General features: G+C 43.0%; 1 protein-coding gene across 1 annotated transcript in view; it reads left to right on the forward strand.

Annotated features, from left to right (window-relative positions):
* The window catches only part of igsf3 (immunoglobulin superfamily, member 3), a 70,756-nt gene that overhangs the window by 22,354 nt on the left and 21,448 nt on the right, over positions 1-26,954 (forward strand). The window contains exons 3-5 of the mRNA XM_044217510.1: positions 18,391-18,810; positions 22,141-22,527; positions 24,906-25,313. Of these exons, the coding sequence (XP_044073445.1) occupies positions 18,391-18,810; positions 22,141-22,527; positions 24,906-25,313 (1,215 nt within the window). The remainder of the gene's footprint in view (positions 1-18,390; positions 18,811-22,140; positions 22,528-24,905; positions 25,314-26,954) is intronic.

Genomic DNA, 26,954 nt, shown 5'->3' on the forward strand with positions numbered 1-26,954 from the left:
TGAAGCTCTTTGAGGTCAAAGGTCACTCTGTGCACACCTCCGTGCTCGGATCTTGGAGATTGACTAAATTCAATCTGCTGCATTTGAAGGTGTGTTTCTGTGTGCTTGTTTGTGCATGTATATGTGTGTGTGTTTGACTTCCTCCTACACATCAGATTGCAGAAGAAAAGGACAACAGCCTGACATGGCCATCGTGGTTGTCCTTATCCTACGCACCAGCCTGTGTGTGAGCAAGTCCAACTGCTAGCAGAACAACAAGCCCTCGCGGAGACACGTATCACACTGCTCTTACTTATGAAGCCTCCCATATACCCTCACTGTCCTAGAAAGCACCATAGGAGTCACTATGCTGGCAGATATACAGATTCTAGCCTTCGCATTTGGCAGTAGTCATCCATTCCCAGTCCTGTAGTAATATAGTAATAGAGCTGGAGAACCAAAGTCTTGGTGAATGTGCACAAAAGCATTCTCTTTCCTTTCTGTTATTCACTGCCACCACACAAGAGAAAGGAAGAAAATGTTCATCTTCAAATGTGTGACACTAGAAAAAATTAAGTTTGGCAGTGAGTGATTTTGAAGAAAAGAAAATGAGATGGATGGTGCAAAATGGCTGAGATGAGGAAATTGGAAAAGAGAGGAATGGGGACAGAAGAGGCAGTATTGGAAATGGGTAGTGGGGCGATGCTGAATAGAATGTGTGACCAACAAATGATGAGCTCTTCCTCTCGACTCCAATGTGATTGGTTACACCTCCCTGAGGCATTACCCACTATACAACTGGCGCTATAGGGGTGCGTTTTAAATAGTCTCTGCCTGATGTGACTCCTAAGGTTAATGCAGTTACTAACCGCCATACAAGTTCTAAATGCAATTAACCAGCACAAATTGAGGAGACTGAGAAATAAAGAGAAATAAGGAAAAGGCTGGAGATGAGACCTAGGAATTTCAATTAAGGAAGAAGAAAACTGTTGGGCGAATCATTTTCAGAACAAGCCGCGGCAAAATACCACATTTCTCCAGTCACACTTTTCATTTTAATTATATTTATGGCCTACATTCATTTTTAGTGGAGGAAAGGGAACCCTTTCGCCTGATGAAATGGTGGCCCTACTGTAAGCTAGAGATATCTGAAGCAATGCCTAACCAAGGTCAAAATGCTGTTATCTTTTTCGTGCGTGAGCATTTGTGAAGAGGGAAAAGAACAGGAGTGTTGATTTTTCTTAGCATAGCTGAGCCTGTGCACTGCTAAACATACATACAGAGTAAGCGTGGCTGAATCATGGTTCTGCTGAGCTCAGCTGTGTGTGTGTCTCTGTGTGTGATTTGTGTCTCTCCCTTTCTTTTCATGAGGGAGCCGGCTCTGCCAAGTTGCAATCCTCTACGTCACTTAATGAGATAGACCAAATGTGGAGATGTCATCTCACATTTTATCTTTTACACTGGGTGAAACCGAGACCCCGTCCCCCATATCCCTGTTCTCTCTCTCTCTCCCCTCACCTGAATCCTGCTCGCTCCATCAATCCCAAGCTCCAGAGTCGATTCAGTCTGGTCTTCGACTCGGCCCCCAGCAGGTATTGGTCATGCAGGTATATGGTTTTGTCAATACAGCTGTTAGTTGAGCTTCATCACAGGAGAAAAGAACTAGGGTGATTGAAGCACATGGCATAAGATTGTGGAGGGAACTAGTGATTTGAATAAAGACAAAGGAGGGAGGCCAGGAAGGAAAAAGATGAAGATTGGCGTCTTTTTTTAGAGAAGGCAAAAATATGGGAGAAGCCTTGTCTTGACAAAGAAATATATAGTAAGATGTACTGGAAGAAAAGGTGAATAGAGGAGACAAAGTGTAGATGAATAGACAAGGGAAGTTGTATCTCTGTCTGTTGGTATTGATTGGGAGCAGAGGCTGGTTTGTGACTGTAGCATTTTATCTCCCTCGTCTCTCCTTGCAGTGACACTTCTAGCTTTCTCTCTCACTTCTCAGTTTCATTTACAATTACATTCTCTTCTCTGCCATTTGTGTGTGTGTGTCTGTGTTTGTGTGCGTGTATGTGTGTGTGTGTGTGTGTGTGTGTTTGTGTGTGTAAGCACATACTGGCTCTAAGCTGCGGACCAGGCAGGACTCCAAATGGAAAGAGATTTTATCACTATGTCTGGCTTGCCATTTCCTTGCACATCTCATCTACTTTAGCGGACAGGGCTTCCTGCTTGATAAAATTACTGCCACTCGGACCCACCGTACACAGGCACATGCAGATACACCCACAGAAACACAAACACAGTCGCTGTCACACACTGTAGCGAGCTGTCAGTCAGGACAGATGTCGCAGCCATAATTGAGTCTGAGAGAGACGGTGCTGTAGTGCTCCCATCGGACGACATCCTTTCTACTGAACATCACTGAAGAGGGCTTTAACAACCCAGTGGATCACTGGTAGACAATACAACTGCTGAATAGAACATGTAGCACTGTGAATAAAACAGAGCTGTTGAACAGGGCAAACCAGACGCCTTGATACTTTGTAGTCCTGTGGTGCAAGTTGTGCTATACTGTATATACATGTGTAGAAAACTGTAGTGGGTTTGGGCTTAACTGAATGGAAAAAAGAAATATATTCCAAGTTTGGAATTTTTATACTAATAGGTTCTCATAAAGGCTGTACTCAAAGTCGGGGCAGTGAATCAAATAAGAAGGGAAGGGTTTTGGAGGAGCAACTACATTTAAAAGTTTGTTCTCATGTAATCTCATCACAAAATGCTCAGAATCACATCTGGCTCCCTGACACTATACTCTGATACTCTGAGGTGGCTCTTGCCAACTGCCTGGCACTTGCAAGGACTTAGAAACACTGAACAGACTCATTCAGGTTGAAGGCCGTTTTCAAAATTGGAGAAATCAACTGTGTATATTTCCAAGTCAAAGAGGACCACAGTGATAAAGCTACGGGTCTTCATAGGCCAAAGTCAGTCAGACATGGTCTAAATAGACCTGATCCAAAATGCTCTAAATAAACAACTAAAACCCGTGGATGACCTCTGGATGAGGCTGCATAGCATTTTAGGCCTGGCTCATGCTCCTAATATTGCTGCTGAGGAGTATGGCGGGCCAATTAAGAAGCTGTTGCCATTAAACATGAATCTTAATGCTCTCGTAGCCTACAGACACACTTTCAAGCATACGCTGCCTTGCAAATTTTGGTTGTTTCCCCTATGAAAATATAAATGATGTCAGAGATGCTCTCCATTTAGCTCATCGCCCACGCTACTGAGCTAGGCTGATGAGAAAGGATTTAATATGTTAACAAATACACGTGTGTGTGTGTGTGTGTACTTACTGCACAGTGAGGTCTGAAACACATTTTTTACCTACAGAGTGAGGACATTTTTGGAAAGTGAGGACATTTTGGCCGGTTCTCACAACTTCAAAGAGCTGTTTGAATGTTAAGACTTGGTTTTAATGGTTAGAATTAGGTTATGGTTAGGGTTAGGCATTTAGTTGTGATGATTAAGGTTAGGGTAAGGGGCTAAGGAATGCATTAAGTCACTGACTGTCCTCAGAAAGATAGAAGTACAAGGATGTGTTTGTGTGTGTGCTGGTATGTGTTGAGTGTTTATGTTTATTAATGTTTATGTAATGGGCTAAAGATGTGCCACTGTTCCTCTAGTTGATTTGATTAGCTTAGCTAAGCGCTAACCCTCAGGGGCCTGCTGCCTCTTCTCTGTGAGATTAACAGAACATAGCCACGGTTTGAATATGAATTCAGCATGAATATGGATGTGAATGGATGTTTTAACGAGTGTTTGTGTTCATGTCTTTTAAAATGTGTGTTAGTAAAGAGTGGAACTTGCAGTATAATAGCCTCCAGAACTCCAGGATGTGGTTGTAAGTGTGGTCCAGGACAGTCAGAATGCTGCTGTTGTCAGAATGCTGCTGACAGTCAGAATGCGGCTGCCTTGAAGCCTTATTTAAGCACAAGGGCGAAGGAGGTTTTTCCTGGTTCAAGCTATATTGTATATCTGATAACCCCTTTTGACACAGACACAAATACACACACACACAGGCATCAGAATCCATTTACGCACATTCATATGCACAAGAACATGCACAGATATTGGCACTCTTGCCCTCACTCGATGCAGGTTCTTCAAGCATCTATGGATGGTTATCTTTTAAGACTAGTACTGCTACTCCTACAGATACTGCTTATCAATTCAGTACTTTAACAGTACTTTTTATTCTTTTTCTTATCGAAACAAATTATGAACAGAATTAACATTGCTTTATTTTGTCATGTGTACTGAATATAAATTAACATGAGTAGCAACTGCAACTGCATTGTTTTGAACAATAGTGTCTAGAGGATGCTCGGAGTGCCCTGAAACTGGAAGTGTGAATTTCTGAACGACAGTTCGGATGATACTCTGATCATTTTATAGATGAATGTCTGTCCTCTTTTCAGTGATGTATCCTTTGTGTGGAGAGGTAGAGAACTGGCATTGTTAAAGAGTAACTGCTCCCAGGCTTTTTTTTGCAGCGCCCATAGTGGTTGATAGCGATGTAGCTGTTATGTTGGCTATGGTCACAAGCACAAAAGCAGCACTACATTTGGCCGTGCCAACATGCTGATTTTTACGTAGCGGCAAGGGCGGTCTTCTATTAAATGAAGAGCAGGCGCCATATGCGGCAGCAGGTACGATGTTAAAGCTATAGCTGATAATCAAACAGCAAGATGACATAAAATGTAAACTTGAATATTATCTCTCTCTCTCGGCTTCTCTGAGTTGGTAGGGACCTTGCGGGACCTTTTTCATTTGGATTTAGCCACAACAAGCCATGGTGAAGTATGTCTAATAATATGTATTATTTACGATGCTGTTGGTACACATTGTATTTTGTTTACCTGCTGCACAAGTTTTGTGTGCCAAATTGAAATAGAGTCAAAACCAAGCCCACTTGTCTTAAACCAACACTGTGCAGGTTTTGGAGCACACCCATAGACCACACCCGACCACACCCAGCTATGATCGTGGGTGTGGTCAGAGGTTCAATAATAATAGGCTTTTATAACACACAGATCAGTTGTTAATTGCATCAGTGCTTTTCCTCCATACAAGATCCAGTGTGGAGTTACCCTTTAGGGAAGTCACCACCTCCTCATCCCTTTCTTGGCATAGGTCTGTCAGGACTGCTGATACCAGTTTAAAGATTAGCATTACACACCTCATTAGCATGCTAATCACAGCCTCATTATTTGCAATGGGAAATAGAGGTTTAGTTAAAATGTCTGATGTAATGGATTTGAGTGTGGGCTGTAGAGCCAGCTGCGGGCTGGTTTTGAGTGCTTGTGTAGAAGTGAAAAGTAAAAGTTGAGAAGGCCGGGAGGCTAAACTCATTTTGGTGAAGCAACACCAAGGCAAGCAAGCTGATGACCCTCAAGCTCCGTCTCAGGGACACACCACTATCTAAAATCTGTACTACAGAATCTAATAATGCGCACACACATGCTCACAGATATCTAAAAGCTTTAGCAAGGACTTTTGACTTTGTGTAAAGACATACTGTACACACATGTGCACAAACAAACAGACAGGCATGGCTGGTCTCTCCCTCTCAGTTGAATGAGGGGTAGACTGCAGACATGTTTCCACCTGTGCCCCCATGCCAGGGCAGCCACCTTGGGATTCGGGTAGAGAGATGGGTATAAGTTTTGTGTGTGTGTGTGTGTGTGGTTGGGAGCGGGGGCATATGCCTAATTCCCCTCAGTGCTGGCAGCTCAGACAGACAGTTGCTCCCTCATCTGCTGCCCTGCTGGATGGGTGCCTGGTGATTGAGTGCTGCCCACCTCCCTTAGCCACACTCTATTTGTTTTTTTTTCTCTCTCCCTCAAAGACACTGTTTCTCATACACCAACACAACACACGCACACCTGCTAATACTCTGCACCTCTGGCCACTTCCACACTCTGCTCCACTTGACCCCTGCTTTGCACATGTGCTCTAATGAAATGATACTCTAGATCTTGTCATTGTATGTTTATGCACAGTACAAAAGACTTTAGATATGACCATGTTCCTGGACTGATATGCCAATGTACCTTTTCAGGGGAGAAGGCGTGTGGAACTGGCCCAAAGACAGGGCTTTGTACACTGATTAAAACACAGTGATATGTTTTGTAAAGTTTACGTGCACACACGCACACATACACACACACACAAACAGAAATGGTCAGATGGTTGGGGCTATAACTGGTTCTATCCTCAGGGAAGTCTTTAATTGGTCACAGTGCTTTACCATCTGGGGCTGGAGCGACGATGGAGGGAGGGATGAAGGGAGATGGTGGGCGAGGGGAGAGATAGTAGGTACAGCACAGGGATGCTTATTAGTTTTAATACTTGCACCTTCAGTAATATTAGAATCATAATATATTTGATAAATGCTGTTTATAGTGTAGCAGTGGGAAGGTGCGTTTGTGTGTGAATGTGAATGATTGCACATGGTGTGTTCGTGTGCATGTGTGCAATCATGTGTGCCTGTAGGTAGACAAGCCATTGCATGGCGGCATCTGTGTGTTTGTGCGTGTGTGTAGAAGTGGTAATGACTCTGGGGTGTGTGTGTTTGGGCTGATGTTGGCAGACGGAGCAAAACCCTGCACATGTGCTTACAACCTCCAGGACAGCAGCAATGGAGAAGACAAACAGACACACGCAGGGGTGGCGTCTGTATGTATTTCTCTCTTCTTGAGCACAGAGTGTTATTTGTATACATGAGCAGACAGAAGACGGAAAATGCCAAAGAACCGTTGAAACAATGGTGAAAGTGGGTCTGAAGCTGGTGAAGATGAGAAGAGAAATTTAGGGAAAGAAACAGAAGGAGGGTGATACTGAATGATTGGGGGGGTTGGAAGAAATATTTCATGTGTTTAGGCATGATGAGTAAATCTTTGATGCTCTAAAGGATTTCAGTCAACGATAGCTTTGCACACAGCTCTTCTCAAATGCTCTTAGGAAGATTTGTCTTTCATACTCCCACCTCTCTTCAGACTACCCCTCCTCTCACGCCTTGCCTTTTAATCTCCATCCTCCATCCTCCATCCTTACTCTCCATCTTCCCAACACACTCACTCAGGCTCATTTCCAGGCTGGGCTTCAGTGAGAGTTTGTGTCATTTTGTGTATATGTGTGCGCGTGTGTGTCTTAGTTAGTGTTAAATCCTCCTCTTCTCCCTTTGTGTAAACAGCGTCTCATATTTGAAAGCTTCTTCTCACCACGGATCCCTCTTATCGCAACATTCAGCCTTTTAACTCCACGTCACAATTCTCCTGCTACAATAACAAAGCCCACTTCTTCATGCGCTGCCCATCTTTCTTTTCTTCTCCTACTTTCTCCTTTTGTTATACCTCTCCCTCTCTGCTTGTGTCGCCCAGTGAGGAAACCTGGACACATGCATATAAGTCCAATGAAACAAACTTGATGGGTGATTGAAAGGTGCTCTAAATGTATTCCTTTCTTATTTTTTTATTCTTATTTCCATTTAATGTCATACATTATATTGGTAATACTTTATTTTTATTTTTTATTTTCATTTTATTTTGGAAAAGGCTATGTAATTTGGTAATATAAGGGAAACCGAAAAAGTGTCCAGTTGGTAGAGTGGATATGTGCTCTCATTAGAGAGTTTTCAAACCTGCATTGCTTATTATTATATATATATATATATTTTTTTTTTTCAGCCCACCGAGCTGTAAGCACAACATTGACATACTGTATTATCAACTTTGGGTTGTTAAGGCAAACCGTTTCCTATTTACACATCCAGCAGACAATTATCAGTCATTTGGAGTCGTGTTTCTAGCCAACTGGCGAATGTAAGTCCAATATTCATTCTCTTTTAGCTCTGTTTTTGGTCTCTACCTGTGTGAAATACCTGGCTCTTTTAACGCTCCACAATGTTCACCAGCTATGTGTCTGTCTGTGTCCGTCTGACGTTTGTTGCTGAGCAGGTAGCGTACAGTGGGTTCATCAGAGCTTGTAGTTGAAAACAATTGGCTGCTGCTGCTGGAAACAAGGCAGATAAGAGTGATGCAACTGAACCAAAACAGTTAGTTGCTGGCCAAAAAAAGACAAAGACAAAAGACACTCACATGCTCCATAGAGCTGAGGGGAAGTGCAGAGTTGGTTGATATTTTTTCCTGGGCTTGTCACTACAAGCGCCCCCTTTCACATTATACATAGTAATTTAATGTTGTGAAAATATTGATCAGAGCAGCTATAAAAATAACCTAATAACCATAGCATGTTATCATGCGCATGCTACGTGTTGCATGTTAAATGTTGGTATGTTAACCTGCTAATTCCCAAACTTCCCCTGTTCCCCTCTGCCGCCTTCAGTGGAAGTTCAGCTTATTGTTCAGAATATTCCCAGGAAATGATTAGGAAAATAAGGCACCCTTGAAATAAATTGGTATGTAAATTTTATATTTTTTAAAAAGTAATTTAAACGAAGGGTATAGTAGTATATAATTGAAATGCTATGATAGAATTAGTAGTCTTTGAAATTGATGCATTTTGCAATTCTGCAACTAAAAACATATCCTGTGCCAGTAAGTTCTGTCATTCACCTACTGTATGTTCTTCTAAAAAATAATCTTAATGAGCAGCACATCCCTTAGGACTGTGTGTGATTCAATGACCCAGTACGGCTGAGTCGCAGCTCGGGAGGAAATGTTTGGGCAAGCAGAGGGGAGTGCCTCAGTCACTTATACTACTCTGTGTATGTCAGAGAGCAGCTGTCTCCCCAGGCTTGACACTCTGTGTGTTTGTTTGGGTGAGCATGTGAGAGAGAGAGAGAGAGAGAGAGAGAGACTGCCCGATGTGCCTCCCCTTCTACCTTTAGTTATAATGAGCTGTAATAGCCACAGGGGGCTAGCTTATTTTCTCTCTCCCTCTCACACACAGAGCAGATGTTACTCCCTTTACTATTTTTAAGACCCCTCAGGATAAAAAAAAAAAACTTGCAATAGGGTCATTGTCTGACTGACATGTAGAGTATAATCTGGTTAGAGAGCGATCAGCGCTCGATAAACCGTGCCTGCCTGTGTTCTGAGACAGTCATGAAGAGGGCGAGCTGGAGGAGGAAGGAGGCAGTGAAAAACAGAATAAGTGATAATTGGGTGCTGACAAGCAACTTGTCTAACGAAAAGGAAACTCACCAGATAATGCAGTAGAGAGAGGGGGCGGGGATGGTGGGATTGCATAGATGGAAGCTCAAGTGAGGAGAAAATTGTGAGGAGAAAAATGGGACAGAGCCTGAAGAAGAACACAGTGCAAGGAGACAGGAAAGAATGCTTCCAACACCCCTTTATTAAATGAAGAGGCCTTTTCCTTTCAGTCATTGTGACCTCTGTGTTATAGCACAGGACACACACTTACACTCACACTCACACGCCCACTCATAGTGATGTTCCATTAGCAGGGCACCTCACAACTCCTAACTGAAAATCTCATAACAGCATCTGTAAGATCTCTCATATCCTCTCACCCCTTTCCTATATCTTATATTATTTCTATTTTATCTCTTCACATTTTTTAGAAGATTGGATGTGGTGTGTTATGATGGAACTGTGTGGAAGCCTCTTTGACCAGACAGGATAGTGTGAGACATTCAACTCATAGTGCCTCATTTAAAACGCAAATTATAGACACATTTGTTTTAATTTGTATCAGTTTGTTTTATAAAATCTCAAAAACAAGCTGTGCAAACAAAAGCATTTGTTAGAGTTTTTGCCTAGCGTATGACCGTTGACACTGAACACAGACAGGAAATGTGAGGGCAAAGAGAGGCGAGGGTTGACATGCAATTCAGGCCGAAATCAAAACAGCTTCAACCCTCTAATTGTACAAGACTTTGACAACTGCATAGCTTCATTCATCGGCAGAGAGAAAATAACATTTGAGAAAAATCTGAGCAATATTTAAGACAACTAATTGATTATTCAAAGAAATTCTATGACAGTTGATGAGCTAAGAATTTATGTAATCAAGATTTTACATTCTGCAGATACAGTAATTTATGCTGTAGTGAAAAAGTCTCGGGTCCTGTTGCTTTTGTTACATAGATGAATGTGTTGAAATATTTACTCATTATGCCAAAAATTATTCAGCAATGTGAAAATCATTTATGCCTCTGACCAAGACCTTAGCTGTGTCCATGTCAAATATTTGACAACTGTCAGCTAGTTGCAAATAATTGCATGTGAGACCACAGTATCATCCACATACAGACTAATGAATGTGCTGTTGTGTTTCTCATTGTTTCCTCATTAAATGTCCCAAGGCATCATCAGCACCCCTACCAAAACCTTGCCGTATTTGACTGCAATTTAAAAAGTGTAGTAATTACATTTGTATTTTTTATGCGATAAATTGATAAATTCACTTTGTATTTATTTAGAATATGAGAATTGGATTAAAAATCAATAATACATAAATGACAGTTTGCTAAACCCCTCCTTCAAAAAGCAATTGTCCAATCATAACTTAGCAGGCCTGTCAAGTTTATCAAACGGTTAATTCTTGATGAGGATTCTAAAAGTACAGTTGTAGTAGTAGTAGTTGTTCAATTTAGTGCTTTTGTGCTGAGCCCATGTTTCTTAATGCTTTTGTCGTTCTTCCCCAATTTTTATCTACACTTTCTATTAATGGAAGATTTTCTAAGCTATGGTTATCACAGGACCTAGTTTAAAGTGAACTACAGTGACCAGAGCTTCCTTCAGCAGGGAACACAACAGCATTTGAGTAAATGGAAACATAAAATCCCTGGGTAATTTACATTGTGGATTAAAAAAAAAACACAAAAAAAGAAAAGATCTTACTAATAACAGCACTGTAGCAACACATTTTCATAAATTCACAAGAGAACATCATATTAACAAACACAACATTTTGACATTAGAACTTAATAAATACATCGTTTACCTGGGCCCATACAATGCACAACATCTTTTATGCCTGTATTACATAACACAGAAACAGACAGATGCATGAGTGGTGTTCTGTATCTTAGACTCAATAGGGTGCCGGGCTCATCTAATCATGTGTGTGTGTGTTGTATTATGGATGTGCCCCCTGCTGTGGACGCAGATCCCACACCGCATCCTTCAACTCCAGTCTTATTTTTTTCCACTCACCTCTTTCTTCTCTGTTAAATGGGCTCCCACATGTCTCTTTTCTAGCTCTAAGGCGTGCTCCTTACCCTGCCCTTTTTTTCTTGTTTTACTCTCTATCCTGTCCTTATCCTTATCAGTTCATGCTCCTGAGGATGGTGCGTAGACCTCAGTTCGTCAGAGTTTGCTTTACTGGTCGCCCACAGTTTGAAGACCTGCTTGATTTTCCAGGTCTCCTGATAAAGTGCTCGCTCTGTGTGTTGATCTTTCCCAGTTGAACCACTTCTACATCCTTCATTCTGACTCATCAACAGCTCTCACAGAGAAGAACAAAGGAGTGGAGTGTTGTGAATGGGCAGGATAATGTATAATAAGTATGAGAAAGACAGGTGTAGGCACAGTTTCTGTATTTATCTCTTTCTGTTACTTCCTGACCCAATACGCCTGCATGTGTTGCAGGCATCCTGGGTCAGTAAGTGACGTCTGTTTAGTGATGAGCCTGAACTCCCATGAAGTGGAGCTGAAGATTGCCCACTCGCTCTGTTTTCCTCTCAGCTGTACTCAGTTTCACAGAATAATTAACAATAATTACCCTACTGGCTTTGCCAAATGGCCATTTGCTTTGCAGCAACACACACACAGACACTTAAGGCCATTACATACCGAAAAGTGGTAACCACTTCAGCTGTCACTGAACATCTGCAGTGCTAGGCAGTAGTATTGTGAACGTCCTACACTAAATGGCCAAAAGTATGCGGATACCCCGTTCATATACTTTTGTGTGGTTTGGGATTGGGGTTGTTTTTCTTGTTTTGGGTTTGGGTTAGAAAGAGTTGGAAACAGTTTTCAGGAAGGCTATTACTGGTTCATGACAATGCCACCGCACAGAAAGCAAGGCCCAAAAGTATGCAGCAATTCAGACCAAAAACAGCCCTGCGATAAAACAATGCAGGGGGCTGCGTTGGTGGGGCGTGTTGCTTAAGGTACCGGTGAGACAATGAAATCGGATCCAGGAAATCCAGTTGGAGTAACAGATGAATGCCTTTTAAAGGCTTATCAGACACCAAAATACTGCACAATGGCTTGTATAACTAACAGACATGATTTTACAACTCTGGAAAGTTGCCGCAACAGCAACTATTTTATCTGTTTATCGTGAGGTAAACAGTAGAAATACACTGTTACAGTTACAAAAAAAGTCCATCAGGAATGTGCGCTTGCATGTGTGTGATTGGCCAACTGCATTGCCGGAAAACTTGAGGCTGTTGTTTTGCCAGAGCCCCCTAAGTTGTGCCGCTGGACTGGCTCCATTCAAATGAATGAGATGGCTGCATTTTTTTCCGCATGGCTCAAGTCAGTCTGAACATAACGTAAGGGTTTCCAGGGTTTGATGTGGAAGAACTGGCCTGCACAGAGCCCTAACCTCAACCCCATCAAAGACCTCTGGAATGAAATGTAAAGCCGACTGTAAGCCAGGCCTTATTGCCCAGCACCGGTGCTCGACCTCACTAATGCTTTTGTGAGTGAAATGGAGCAAATCCCTGCAGCCAGTCTCCAGAATCTTGTGGAACGCTTTCCCAGCAGAGCAGAAGGTGTTATTGCAGTGGATTAATGCCCATGGTTATAGAATAAGATGTATAACAATCACATACAGTATGGATGTCCACATACTTTGTTCAGCTGTCCACATACTTTTGGCCATGTAGTGTAGCTAGTAGAGTCAGCCCACCGGCTCTCATAGCAGATTCTGTTGACTGCCTCACCATACAGTTTGTTGCAGTATTTGCGAGCAGGCATAAATGAATTCAAATCTATGTTAGAGAAAAGCTCCATCATGGATATTGCCATTCTTACGCACCTATATTATATACTCCTTCATTCTGATTGGCCAGCAGCCAATCCATCCAGAAACTTCCTGCTTTTACACTTGCACTTAACACTTAGGTATTTGAGTAGGCACATAAACACACACATGCACAGAATAATGTAGAGAAACACAATTAAATAACATCTGTGTGGGTGCATACATGCGTTGTTTGTGTTGTTCAAAATAGAGAGTGTGTGCTTATGTGGGCTAGAACATTTGTAGCAGTGGTAACATCCAGAGGGCAGTGTGAATATCTCCAGTTCCTCCTGTCATCATCTTCACACATGACAAGACCACATCTGAGAGCACAAAGAGTCGGGTGGTTGGATCTTGACTATGTGCTGTTTTTGTTCCCTCTTTAAAAAACACTCGCATGTGAAAACAGTGTACGCACAAACACTGCAATTTGATTTCCTGTTGTTTCTTTTTTCTGTAAGGAATCTTTTCTGCTTCTGCAACTTCAATAGCCGTCACACATTGCAAAGAGATGTTAAAAGTTTGGGTGTGTGCAAAATGTACAGATCAGACTTCATAAATTATCTTTTTCTCCTCATGTTGTCTTTGTGAAATCTCTTTTCCTCCGTTTTTGTGTCCCCGTGTCCCCCATACTTCTATCCCTGTGTGACTGGACTTAAAAGGCCAGCTTGAGGGATGACAACCGTCGCTCACTTCAGAGGGCTGAGAGTAGGAGAAGATCGGGAATGGAGGGAGATGAAAGCAAAAATTGCAGATGAGGTAGAACAGGAGGAGAGTAGTTTCAAAGATTTATAAAGGATTGACAGCTTCTGTGTCAGTCTAAAAAGCAGAATAACACAGACATATTTTTCTTCACATCCACACGAGAACTTCCATCTTAAATTGCGAAAGATCACCTGATTCATCAGAGAAAATGTTTTAATCGCTAGTACTTTGAGATTCCATTCTCTACGAATGTGACACAAATATGGAAAATGATCTTAAATCCTTCATAAAGTCCTTAAATTGTTTGTTTATTTTACGGTAATAAAGACTGGCTCATTGAACACATTGGGGTGCAGTGAACACATACACAGTTTTTTGCAATGGTGAAATGACAAGTGCCAAATGTTTTGAATATGTTGAAATGCACTGAAAGGAGGCATTCCCATCAACCTTAACAGACTTTCTCTGGCAGTTTTGCGGGGGTTACTGAGGTACATTAAATAAGTTTATTAAAATAAAAAAATATATATATCTGGCTTGCTCTCAGGGGCAAATTTTTAACGTCTGTGTTTACTCTTAGGTAACACTATGGTAACACTTAATTGAGCTAGGAGGATGTTGCAGCTGCACAGCTTTTGGCTTGGCAAAGTGGTTGCATTTTCTTTTAACACAGAATCAAGTCGAGTGTGTGTGTGTGTGTGTGTGAGAGAGAGAGAGAGAGAGTACTTGTATTTGCTACATAGTGAGGACTGAAACATGTTTTTTACCTACAGAATGAGGACATTTTTGGAAAGTGAGGACATTTTGGCCGGCCCTCACAACTTCAAAGGGCTGTTTGAAGGTTAAGACTTGGTTTTAAGGGTTAGGTTAGAATTAGGTTAGGGTTAGGCATTTGGTTATGATGGTTAAGCTTAGGGTAAGGGACTAGGAAATGCATTACACTCGGACGGTCCTCAGAAAGATAGAAGTAAAAGGGTGTGTGTGTGTTTGTTTGTTTTTATTAATCGCATTGTAACAATCTGTTAACATTGTGGTGACTGACCCTCGATGTAAGCACAAAAAGCTGTATTACAGTTAAACCATGTTTTTGGTTTGTGTTAGAATTATGCACAGGTTAAAGGATAAGGCTGGGTATATTAAAAATTGTTGTTACATTCAACAAATCCCATGAAAAGACCAAAACTATCTGTGTGTGTGTTAGTCTGTCCTTCACTATTTTCCGACTTCCCCAGCGACTTCTGCGTCACTCACCCTAAGCCCATTCATTCTTACTGAAGATGTAAAAACAGGTCACAAATGTATACTTTCATCTTTTAAAAATGCTAAGTAATTTCCTAAAACAGCTGGGCGCTGTAGTTTTTTGTAAGTGTTACTCAAACAGAAATAAATAGCGCTTTTGTTAGGGACTATTTTCAGCCCGGATTGGTAGAAATTTGATGTGCTAGTGAGTATTGACTGCAGCAGGACAGTGTTTGTGAGAATGACTTAAAATAAACTACAGTGCTCATGTTCATTGTAATGAAAATACATGTTACCCAGTGCAACGCTGTGGCTCATTGATGTGTTTTTAATAGTTTTTGGACAACAATTGTGGTCTTTACTGCGTTATATCAAGTTTTGGCTACACTTAATTGTAAGAAAAATTCATTGTTGGTTTTGGTCTTTTTTGTGGGATTTTCTGACTATAAGAAAAAATAGTATTCCCAGATTTGTGTTTTGAGGCTACTGTAATGGTTGTCATTAGGCACACAGAAGGTATGGCAGAATAAGTCAATACAATGCCCTCACAAGTGACGTGTGTGTGTTTGTGTGTGTGTGCCTGAGAATGCCATCTCATGCTGTTCTTAATCCCTCCCAGATTGAGGTCATTGGGGCTATTGAAGGATCTCGGCATGTTTACAACCTCAGCCCGACCCTTGGAAATGCTGAGATTGGCTGAGATTGGACTGTAGGGATCTGATTGGCCCCAAGGACTTCAGATGAAGTCAGAGCATTAAGTATCTCTATAAGAAGCGGGCTAAGGGACATGAAGAATCAGCTTGCTGTTTTCACACTGTTCCCCAGGTGGGTCCACAGAGGGGACGGGAGTCAGTTTCAGATTTGGGTTGGTGTTGGGGGGTATGGTTGTTATAGTAACTCCCTCAGCCCTCATGTGGGAGGGTTGCTATGGCAATGGCAGGTTGTAGCGTAGGTGTGTTGTTGTGGTAACAGTATGTCTATGCGAGGCTGCCGTTCACTCAGTGTTGACTGGAGAGTCAGAGTGAGAGGACTTGGCAAGGTCCTTTAGGGAGCAGAATCAGACTTTTGTGATGCTTGTGTAATGAAAATTATCTTTTATTTGATTTTGTCTTCTTCAGACAGAACACCTAATGGTATAAGAGAGATATTAGCCCTTCAACAAACGGCATGGCGATATGGTTTAAGTCTTTAAACCACTGACATACTAGATCACTGCATATGTAAAACTTCACTTACCAGTCTTGTTTGTTTTTAATTACTCAGAATCCCAAATTTGTAGAACAATAACATAAGATCATATCATCACAATATGATTCCACTGAAAGCTAGTAAATGAAAGTATTGAAGAATTATCACCCAGCAGTTACAACCGTTAGCAGGGGCAGATTGCTCAGCCTAAACCTGTAATAAATAAAGCATCTGAATATAAACATTAATATAGGTCTACTAAGATTCCCATGTTAGTAATTTTATAATACAACCAACAAACAAATATATCAGTGGGATAGTTTTATTGCTGCCCATGACTACCATTTGCCTCCCTTGCTGCTAGACTGTTTATCAAGCACTCAAGGTAATGGAGAAGTGGATCAGAGGATATATTCAGTCAGATCTCATCAGTATTTTCAAGATTGCTTCAAACTATCGCAAGAAAATGTTTATTCTTGTCTGGACTTACTGTATATAGCATCGAATTAGAGTGCCACTGTGCCTGACCCACCTGATTACTCATTTTCTTTTCCTGCCGCTTCTGTTTTATCGTTGTTTCTTTCTTTGAGTGTCTTGTTAAACTCCAGTAACCAGATGTCAAGCCTCTTCTCTCCGCCTCTTCTATCTTTTTTCTCTGATCTCTTTGCCTTTGTTCCCCCCGTTTGTTTCATTAGTGTTGTCTGGTTCTCTGTTCTTGCAATCCCCATCTCTCAATTTGACTCATGTTTTCACGCACAGACACATGAGCACACACACACAGACACGTGATGACTGTGTGTGTGTGTGTGTGTGTGCATGTAGTATGTACTTGCATACATCAAATGATAGCAGGAATAAAGCTTTTTTTGGGATCTATGTTTAGTCATAGCGGGTGACTTGAGGAGAAGCACATGCTGATTTGTAGTCTTCACAATGACAATCCCATAAGAGCCTAAATAGCCAAACATCTTGACAAAGCACTCCACTAGCATAAACCCACACAAAGCACTTCCATTTTCTGGCTTCTGAGAAGGGCTCATAGTCACCACATGACAATGCACGAAAGCTTCTCTCAACATTATTCACTCAATTCATTTTATCCCAGCCTAACTTAAATGGTTGTGAACACTGACATTGTATATTCTCTGTTTCTTAGGCATTGTGTACATGTGCATATGTGCGCATACAGATGTGTTTGTGTGTGTGGTTACGCCATCCATATGCTTGCAGCCTCAACCAGTGAGGTCATGCATTGCATAAATGATAGGGAGACAAACATGATAGCATCCATGTGCAGCCACACATATCCAAACACAGCTGCAAGAACTAATACTCAGCATACTGGAACTACTTTTTTTTTTTTTTTTGTTACGACCTTATGACCTTTCTTCCTTTTGGTTTTCATTAATGCATGACATTCTGGAATCTTAGGTCCAGTGCTATCTATCAGTCTCTCTCTTTCTCTCTACCGCACACACTTATACACAGCAGCGCCCTGGTAAATATCCAAAAATACCCCTTTTAAATGCTATACATGTTTATTTCCGTCAATGTGTGGAGTGTCTCCAGCCTGCTTTCTGAAATGATCACACCTTGATGTCTCTGTTGCTTCCTTGCACTTGGCTGTCCCCCTGTCTCATCTCCGCAGCTCTCAACCATCTGGCTTGAAGTCTGTCTTCTGTTCTCGGTTATATTGTAGATATTACAGCAATTTTAACTTGCTGTTTGTATATTTAGTATGTGTCAAAAAATATTCGAAAAGTTTAGTGAGAGGGAGTGTGGCTGTAAGATGACAGTGTGTAGCTGTTATGTTTGCCATAGTAAACCAAATGGGATATAATCAGTCTGAAAGAAGTGCTGGAGGGGTCTCTGGAGGCATCTGGCTGTGTGAGATAGAGGAAATGCCATCAAAGCACGATGACATGTGGAAGTGGAAATAGAGGGCAGTCACCTCAGAACAAAAGCTTGGTTGCATTAACACCTTTTCCTCACACTGGGGAGTAAATCAGATTTTGAACCACTTTCAGTAAAATGTTTATTTTCACTTCCATAATAGGCATAAACAAACATAGTCTGCTTTATTGTGGCAAGTCCTCAACAACATTACATGGTATTTGAGATTTATTATAAACAGGGTTCATATGGTATTTAAGGGACCAGATAACCCTTTTCTAAAATGAGTAATTCTAACCTGCCCTGACATCCCAAAAAGCCTCCACATATCTTGACTCTTTCTCTCTTCTTCTTTTCTTGCAGTCATTGCTGATTCGTTGACAGTAACAGCTCCAGCCCAGACTCTGTCCAAGGTGGAAGGCGACACACTACAGCTTACCTGTGAGGTGTCTCGGACCACAATGCAGCACACTCACTTATCGGTGGGTTGGTACCTGCGGTCCCCAGAGGACGTGGCCGCCCCACCTCAGGAGCTGGTGACTTTGTCAAGGGACTTTGTTCTGCGCTCCGGGGGACCGTACCGGCAGAGGATGGCGGCAGGGGACCTTAGGCTGGATAAAACCAGCGCTACGGCCTACAGGCTGACCATTCACAAGCTGCAGCCAGTGGACCAGGGCCTCCTCTACTGCCAGGCTGCTGAGTGGATTCAGGACTCAGATGGCAGCTGGTTTGCCATGACCCGCAAGCAGAGCGACAAGACTCAGCTCCGCATTCAGCCCACTGGTGAGTAAAGGGAAGAGATTATGTGAAAAAGAGGAGGGAGTGGGAGAGAGGGTAAAGATGCTGGTCTACTCTCAGGTCCCCCCTGTCCTTTTGACAGACACACACGCAAGCATGTGGGCTAGTTTCCTCTGATTGCTGATCAGTATCTCACACTAAGCTCATTAGCTTACTAAAAAGGGCTTAACTAAACCTCCACAGACTCCCCACTTTTGTATTTGTGTCTGTTTGATGGGCAACATTACAAGCACTTCCAAGAATAATTTAACCAGTTCCCAATAGCGTGGGTGTTTGACACAGGAGACCTATGGCTTCCACATATACAATCTCCCAGGCAACGAGTGGCCCAGAGATCAGAAGCCAAAAATGGGTTTTGCAATCACTCCTCGCCAACAATTACACCAGTCTGGTTTGTGCATCAGTGCATTAGTGGGAAAAACCATGCTGGTTTAGTGCAGTTGCCTCCTCTGAAGGAGGATATTGTCTAATGGAAGAGAGGAAGGGGGTTACCAACCGAGGGAGGAAGAGGAAGTGGGAGGGAGACATGGGGTTGAGTAAGTAACAAGGGGTGCACAATGGAAGTATGTGGGAGAAACAAAGAGTATGTTGGGGTGATGGAGGAGTAGGACTCATATGATAATGATCTAATAAGCTGTCAACCTCCTAGACTTGATGGACAAGAAACAAAGATGGCTTTATGACTCCTCACATGTTCTTATAACCTCCCACCCGACTTGACCCCATCACACCCACTGTGCTGTATTCCGCATACATAAAGAATCTCTTTGTATGCTTCCAAGAAAGGGCCACGGAGATGAGTGATAAACTGCTTTGACATTAGCTCCATTACCAAGGCGGCACGCGGTGGCGAGTGTCTCATGCCAGTAAATCACGTCAAAGTGGAATCGTTTCGCCTTTCTCCATTAAGCATTGGATCCGCTCTGGACCAATACAACTTGATGGTGCCCCAGATAGTGCTGGGTAGATGAGAAGGAGAGTGGGAACTCTGATGTAAAGCAGGTTTGTCAGATGAGTTCCTGCTACTTCAGGGAGGAGACAAAAGGCACAAAGAGCTCCCTTCTCAGCACCCTTCGTCACTCTCTGTCTTCTCCTGTAATCTATAATGGATGGAGGTGTTGTTGCGTGACAAAGAGAATACAGCAGAGTTGTGTGGCTCTGGGTGTGAGTGCTCGAACTTGGAGTATGCATGTGGATTCATTTTGATTTCTTCTTGTGTACTTACTTATTGCATGATGAGGGCCCAACTTGCATGCCTTTAGGCAGAACTTGTGTATTTGATGTTGCACCTGTCCATGTGCATATTTGACAGAGAGAGAAATTTAGACAGGGGAGGAAGCAGCTCCTCCATTAGGCTCCTATTATAAAAGATGGAGTGGATCTCTCAAGACAGCCCCATCACTAGCTAATCACCCACAGCCAGCATCAGAGAGAGGAGCAATGGACAGAATCCTAATCTACCTTTTGCACTCAGATTTTACCATCTTTTTCTTTTTCTTTTCTCTCACCTCTTCCCTTGTTCCCCACTCTCACATCACCTCTCATTTTCAGCAGTCATGTCTCATCACTGCATTTTTTTCCCTTCTCCCACAGTGTTTCTCCATCACCCACTTCCTCCTTACTCCTTCTGCTCCTTGCACTTAATACTCTTTCCCCCCTAATTAGCTGTAAACACTAACCACATGCTGGACCTGTGAGGCTGTTTTCTGTCCCAAGCCCTCTGCATCCTCTCAGCTGAACTCTTCCTGTAAAACACTGTTCTAATAGAGCTCCATGCTGAGTGGTGACCAATTCTTGTCAAAGCAGGTCACAACCCTTTTAGCTTTGCTCCCCTCCCTTCACAATTAATCACTTTAAAATGTCATAATACACTGTCTTGCTGTCCTGCTGCCTTGTTGTAGGTGCAGCAACCAACCAAGATATACATTTTACAGTGATACAAAAACTGAGAAAATCCTCACATTTGAAATGCTTGAACAAGAGAATGTCTGCCATTTTTATTAGATTAATGACATAAATTAATTATTTTTAATTTCCTGTTTGTTTGATTATGATTGTTTCAGTTACACATTCCTAGCTACACTACTATTACCTATATGTTGTTTGTCTTTTAACAAAAGGCTTTCAGCTTACAAGTTACTATATGTGTGCATATGTCAATATTTAGTATGTGTGTGCATTCATATGTTTGTGTATATGTAAACAATATCCCTCTCCCTCCCACCATAATGTTCCCCTGTATAACGAGCTCTATACCAACAGCAGGCTTTGAACTTTTCCACATGAGTGCATTTCTCAGGAAGTCTGTTTAAAGTCTTTGTAATTACAGCTCAGGGCTACAACCTCACTGAGAGGCAAAGCAGCCGTCTCTGATACATACCGTGCTCATCATCTGGAAATTAATACAGCAAATAAAACTCAACACACAGCCATACACGCACACACATACAAACATAGCCGCACATGCGCAGACAACAAGCGCAATGTGGCCAAGTGGACGAGCAAGCACTAGCAGTGTTTACTTTGTTCTGTCTTAGACCATGCAGCAGGAGGAGGAGGAGAGAGCGCCTTACTCTGTTTCAGACAGCTGAAGAGAATTTTAATTAGATGTGTTTTTTATTGCAGAGGTGAAACCAAGGGGGGAGAGAGAGCAGAGCTCTCTGAAAGATCAGCGTTTTACCGGAGCAATGCACTGTGTGACCTCAAGCTTCTCTAGTTTCTGTTCATTCTCTCTCGCTCTCTCTCTTCGGCACTAACTGATGCTATTTTATTGCCCCCAGCCGTTCTTGACCACCTCAAACCCCACCTCTACCACCCACCCCCTCAATCTTCTCACTCTCTCTCTTTTAGCATGCAGGTTCAGCATCCCAGACTGTGTATGTTAAGAAAGTGCAGCAGTGTTATGCATTCCAATTGTAGCCCATATATAGACATCAGTCTTGTTTTAGACATCAGAAACAAGTTGTTTGGCAACGTAAAAAATCTCACCTTCTTGAAGAGATCTCCCCCACACCTACGCTCTTTTTCCGTTCAGCTGCTTCATTTAAAATCTAGTGCCGTTTTCAAGGGTTTTGTACATTTACTGGTATTGGATAAAATTCTTATCTTACTAAGCCACATTGATGTGCAACATTCAAAAGGGGATTTTCTTTTTTGTTTCATATATCACAGAGTTATATCACTGAGTGTTTCCTGTGCAATACATAACTGTTTTTTTTGTTTGTTTGTTCTTTGTAACAACCACATTTCTGATTTGTTCTATTAAACATTCCTTTAACCATGTTCCTTCTGTTTCCCCCCATGTTTTTCACTCAGATCGGGACTTCAGCATCCAGGTGAGCACGGAGCGACGGTCCTTCACGGCCGGTGAGCCGCTGGAGCTTCGCTGCACCATTGAGGCCCAGAATGTGCCTGAGCGTTTCTTCTCGGTGTCGTGGGTCTTCAGCAGCTCACCGGTGGCCGTGGTGGGCCCCAGTGCCGTGCCTGTCCTGGGCCCCGATTATGTCGACCGCGAGGCGGCTGGTCACATGACCGTGCGTAAAGAGAGCTCCAATGTGCACCTGCTCAAGCTGCAGCACCTACGCTCCGAAGATGCTGGGAAATACATCTGCCGCGTGACTGAGCGGGAGAAGACGCCCACAGGAGACTTCATTGACCGCAGCAAGAGGTCCCGCAATGTCCAGATCACAGTCCAGCCTCTCAGTGAGTAGTAATCTGTTCACGAGGTCACTGGCTTAGTTGTCGTGTCCTTAGTTGTCATTTACACTAAGAATGATGTGCTTTTCATCATAACAATTTTATCTTCATGTAGGCAGTATAGAATGTCATTCTGTGCTCCTCTCCAGCCTCTCTCTTTCTCTCTCTGTCTCCCCCTCTCTCTCTCTCTCCAAGGTGGCCTATAACAGATAGCTGCACAGCCTCTATTGTTAACTTTGAGTAAGAGGGGAAAGGATAATGCTACTCTTATTCCTGTTGGAATGGATTGTTAAGGATTGATAATGCATGCAGTTTAGCTGGGGCACTATAGTAGGATAATGGAGAGCAGAAGAGTCCAGACTTGAGGAGGCTCAGCTAACAGCCATGAAATTAAAGTATGGAGAAAGAAAAGAAGAGAGAAAGGCGACTAGCTCTCCAGGGCCCTCTAAGTGGTTCCCCAGGCTAAATTAATGTGTTCTGCTGGGGCAGACTTCTTCACCTGGGTTAAGCAGGGCTGGTTGGTGGGGTTATATCAGGCTTGCAGCTGATTGATGCAAATTTACAGACAAACCTTCCAAAGCCTGCTCACTATCCTCTTATCTGTGACTTAGATTTTTCTTTATCTCAATGGCATCGGGAAAATAGCCCCTCCACCAGTTTGGGTCATTTGCTTCATCCCCTCTTCTCTCGGTACCTTCATGTCTCTTAGGACTGGAACAGTGTGTGGAGCCAGCTGCTACCAGCATAATAAAACATAATAACCACAGAATAGTATCTCCTCTCAAGCAGCCAACCCTACCTTATCCTGACCGCTCTGCACCCCTTGCTAAATCAGCCCAAAACAATGGCCCTGAGCCTGTAACAGTCTCCAGGGAGCCTCTCTGTATGGGAGGTTTTGTTTTTCCAACAAAAGACCTTAATGCCCCATAAAGGATGTTTATAGGGTTTACACAGGATAATGGCCATGGTTATTGGAGGAGAGCTTCCATGAAACACAGCAGTCGTGGTCAGGCGGCCACGTATTTCATGCACAAACTGTCCTCTCATGCCTGCTTTCTCTTACCTGCAAACACACCCACACGCATACACAATTTCAAGATGTGTTTCATCACTCTAATTGGGGGAATTGGGTAAGAGTTGTTAATCGGGTGCGACAGGGGTTAAAGTTGATGAGTCAGAGGCAGGCAGAGGTGACAACAAAGGAAAAGCAGTGCTAAACACTTCTGACAAATCAGTGTTGATGGATGAGTTTACCTTTGCAATGAGAAAGGGAGAGAGAGCTTACATGCCACACTGAATCTCTATCATACAGATAGAAAGGACAAGTGCAAGAGTTGGGGAAAAAGAGAGGGAATATACTGTAATAGAGAGAAATGCATTCAGTAGGAGCTGTTGGGGAAAATGTGAACAGTAAAATAAGTTCACAGTTCAAAGAGAAGGAAAAGGGTCTAAAAACCAGACAATTTTATGGGAAGGAGGATGAGTGTATCTACTTGCGTAGTAACTGTGTAACAATCCTCTCTTCATGTCTCAGTGTGAAAAAATGTGTAGCTATGGAAAAATAAATTGGAAGCCGTTACAATGAAAAACAGGAAGGAAAAGGATGAAGGCTTTTCCCTGTGTTCATTTGAGTGTGAAAGAAGTAAGAAGCCAGTTTATTCCATATTCACAGAGAGCTCATGCTTATTGGGGGGGCGACAAGTTTAGAGGGAAGCAGCAAAGCTTGGCCTGAGGAGAGGAAAAAAAAGTGAGAAACCTTAAGCCACACCCCCAAGAGACAGCAACACTGGCCCTGCAGAGCTAAGAGGGCTTTTGGGTCAACCAGAGCTCCATGATGTTTGATGGACGTTGAAGTGATGAGAGTCGAGATAAAGTAGAGCAGAAGAGCCAGAAAAGACTTTTATCCTCCTCCTCTTCTGAAGTGCCGCTGAGCCCTGTGATCTGAGCCTTCTTTCCTGTGCCTATGTGGACTTGGTCAACAAGCCACACAAGGTTCAGAAAGAGAATCTCAACCCACACACACAAACTCACTAGGGCCTCCTCTCTGGCTCCTCTATGATGTGCCCGAGGCCAGTTACAAAACCGCACTATCGTCCTGTCACACGCGCACTTACAAACACACACACACACTAACATGCAAACACACATGTACAGCACTTGAACAGGACTGTGTTATACTCCCAGGAACAGGCACAGCAATTTGTTTTATTGCCCCTGGCCTCCTGTACTCTCTGAATGTTTTAACACAGAAAGTGTAATTTTTGTTGTCTCTGGGATTCAGCGTAAGAAAGAGTTGAGATTTTAAGGAACTTCTCCTTTTATGTGTCTCATCTCTTCTCATGCCCACCTCAATGTCTATCTCTCTCTTTTCTCTTCCCTCTCAGAGAGCAACATCACAGTCTCATTGTCCAGTAACTCCTCGGAGGTCCTAGAGGGCGATGTGATCCAGTTGACGTGCTCGGTCCACTCCACTACAGGCCCCCTGTCTGTTGTCTGGCAGTGGACAGACAAGCAGGCAACTGGACCGGCCCAGGAGGTGGCCTCCGTGGATCGGGATGGCACTGTATGGCACAGTCCCACTTACAGAGAGCGCTCCAGCTATGGGGAGATACGTGTGGAGAAGGTGCGGGCCGACACATTCTCTCTGTCCCTGTATAATGCCGTACCTGGGGACGAGGGCCATTACCGCTGCACAGCTACTGATTGGCTTCAGACTGGCACTGAACCAGAGCTAAACTGGGAGAAGATAGGAGAGAAGTCAGCCACCAAGACAGTCACCGTTAAGACTGTTGGTAAGTTACTGCAGCCTAATCTAACCCCAATATATTCTGATATATTGGGGTTAGATTAGGGTCTGATCGCCAAGTCAGTAAGTCAGTAACCTTCTTACAAGACAATGCGTCTGCGCACATGCACACTAATTCAAAGAGAGGCATATGGTTTGGGATTTGCTAAAGACTGATGAATGGCACAGGCAGAACATGCAGTCCACATAGTAGAATACAACATGTTTTATTCATGCACCGCTCAGGGGAAAGAGCTATTATGACAGACACACACACACTTTCACACCACCTGCCACACGTCAAGAGCAGTGGTACCGTGACACTCATCATAGATACACTCACACACATGCTCACACACACCCATATGGATTAGCCAGAATTATTAGAATGGAAATGCAGCAGCAATGTGTTTCACAGTCTGTGGGCCTCCTCTGTCAGTGCCGAGTTAAGCTGAACATCCTCGGTACAGGCTGAGGAACCCACTGGAGCGGAGCAGTGAGGAGCTGGCAGGCCAGGAGCACTGGGCTCAATACACACACACATACACACACAGCCAACGGATTAGCTCCCTGCAGCAGCACACAGCGGTGCTGCAGAGAAGAGATGTCAGTTTTTAAGTGGCCATTTGTTAAGTTCGGGCAACAACAGAAACATTATTTTGAGGAACAAGGGACGCATTATGCAAATCAGGGAAAAGAAGTCCGAAGCTGCTCGTCCCTCTTCAGTTACACTCCTCGACATCTCCTCTCCCTCTCCTCCTTGCTTGTTGATCAAAGGATTTTCTAAATGTGTGCTGTTGTGTGACGGTCAATGTGTGTGTTTTACTTCGTCTCAGATTCGTTTTGGTCCACGATTTTCTCACTTTAGCTTCCAACTGCAGTTTTATTGGACCTAAACCTGCCATGCAGATAGAGCACTTGTTCTTTTTTTCCTGTGTTTTAGCTTTCCTCTCCTCTACTACTCTTGCCTTGCTTCTTTAGCCCTAATAAATAAAAAAGAAAGCTTGTGCTCCAGTTTCCATCTGGGCTTCACATTGACCTGTCCTCTGAGTGAACCGGTCTACAGGCTTGAGATATTATATATGGTCACTGTACTTAATTTAGTTCATAGCCTCATCCTTTATGGACTCCCTGTGCTTGCTGACAAGACCCGGAGGGGACGGAAGAGGCATCTCCTCAGGGAGCCTTGTGTTTTTGTTGCCACGGTGAGGACAAAGGTGCTCAGTGGAGAGTCTTCTATCCAGCTGATTGGCTTAAGGGGCCCTCAGGGTGTACAACTGAGAAGCCTATATACACATACACACAAGCCAATGTATAGTAGATACACATAGACACAGTCTCCCACTCACATGCACTTTGTACAGTGAACGAAACACTTTGTACAGTGAACGAAACATGCATTCATGTTTATTCACACAAACAGAAAGACAGAGTTCTATGGGTAAATGGATTGGCGTGAAATCCTCTTTTCTGTCACAGAGGCAGGCAGACAGTGAGAGAAATGGATGGATGGATGGAAGAGGGGCGCAGGGAGATGAGAGATAGAGTGAGAGGGGAGAGTTATTGTCTATTAGAGAATTATGGCTCCAGGCGGCTGTCCGAGCAGTAGCCAAGTCTGGAGAGAAAGCCATTGATTACGCACCCTGAA

This window comes from Siniperca chuatsi, linkage group LG12 (genome assembly GCF_020085105.1).
Source record: "Siniperca chuatsi isolate FFG_IHB_CAS linkage group LG12, ASM2008510v1, whole genome shotgun sequence".
In the NCBI taxonomy this organism is placed as follows: Eukaryota; Metazoa; Chordata; class Actinopteri; order Centrarchiformes; family Sinipercidae; genus Siniperca; species Siniperca chuatsi.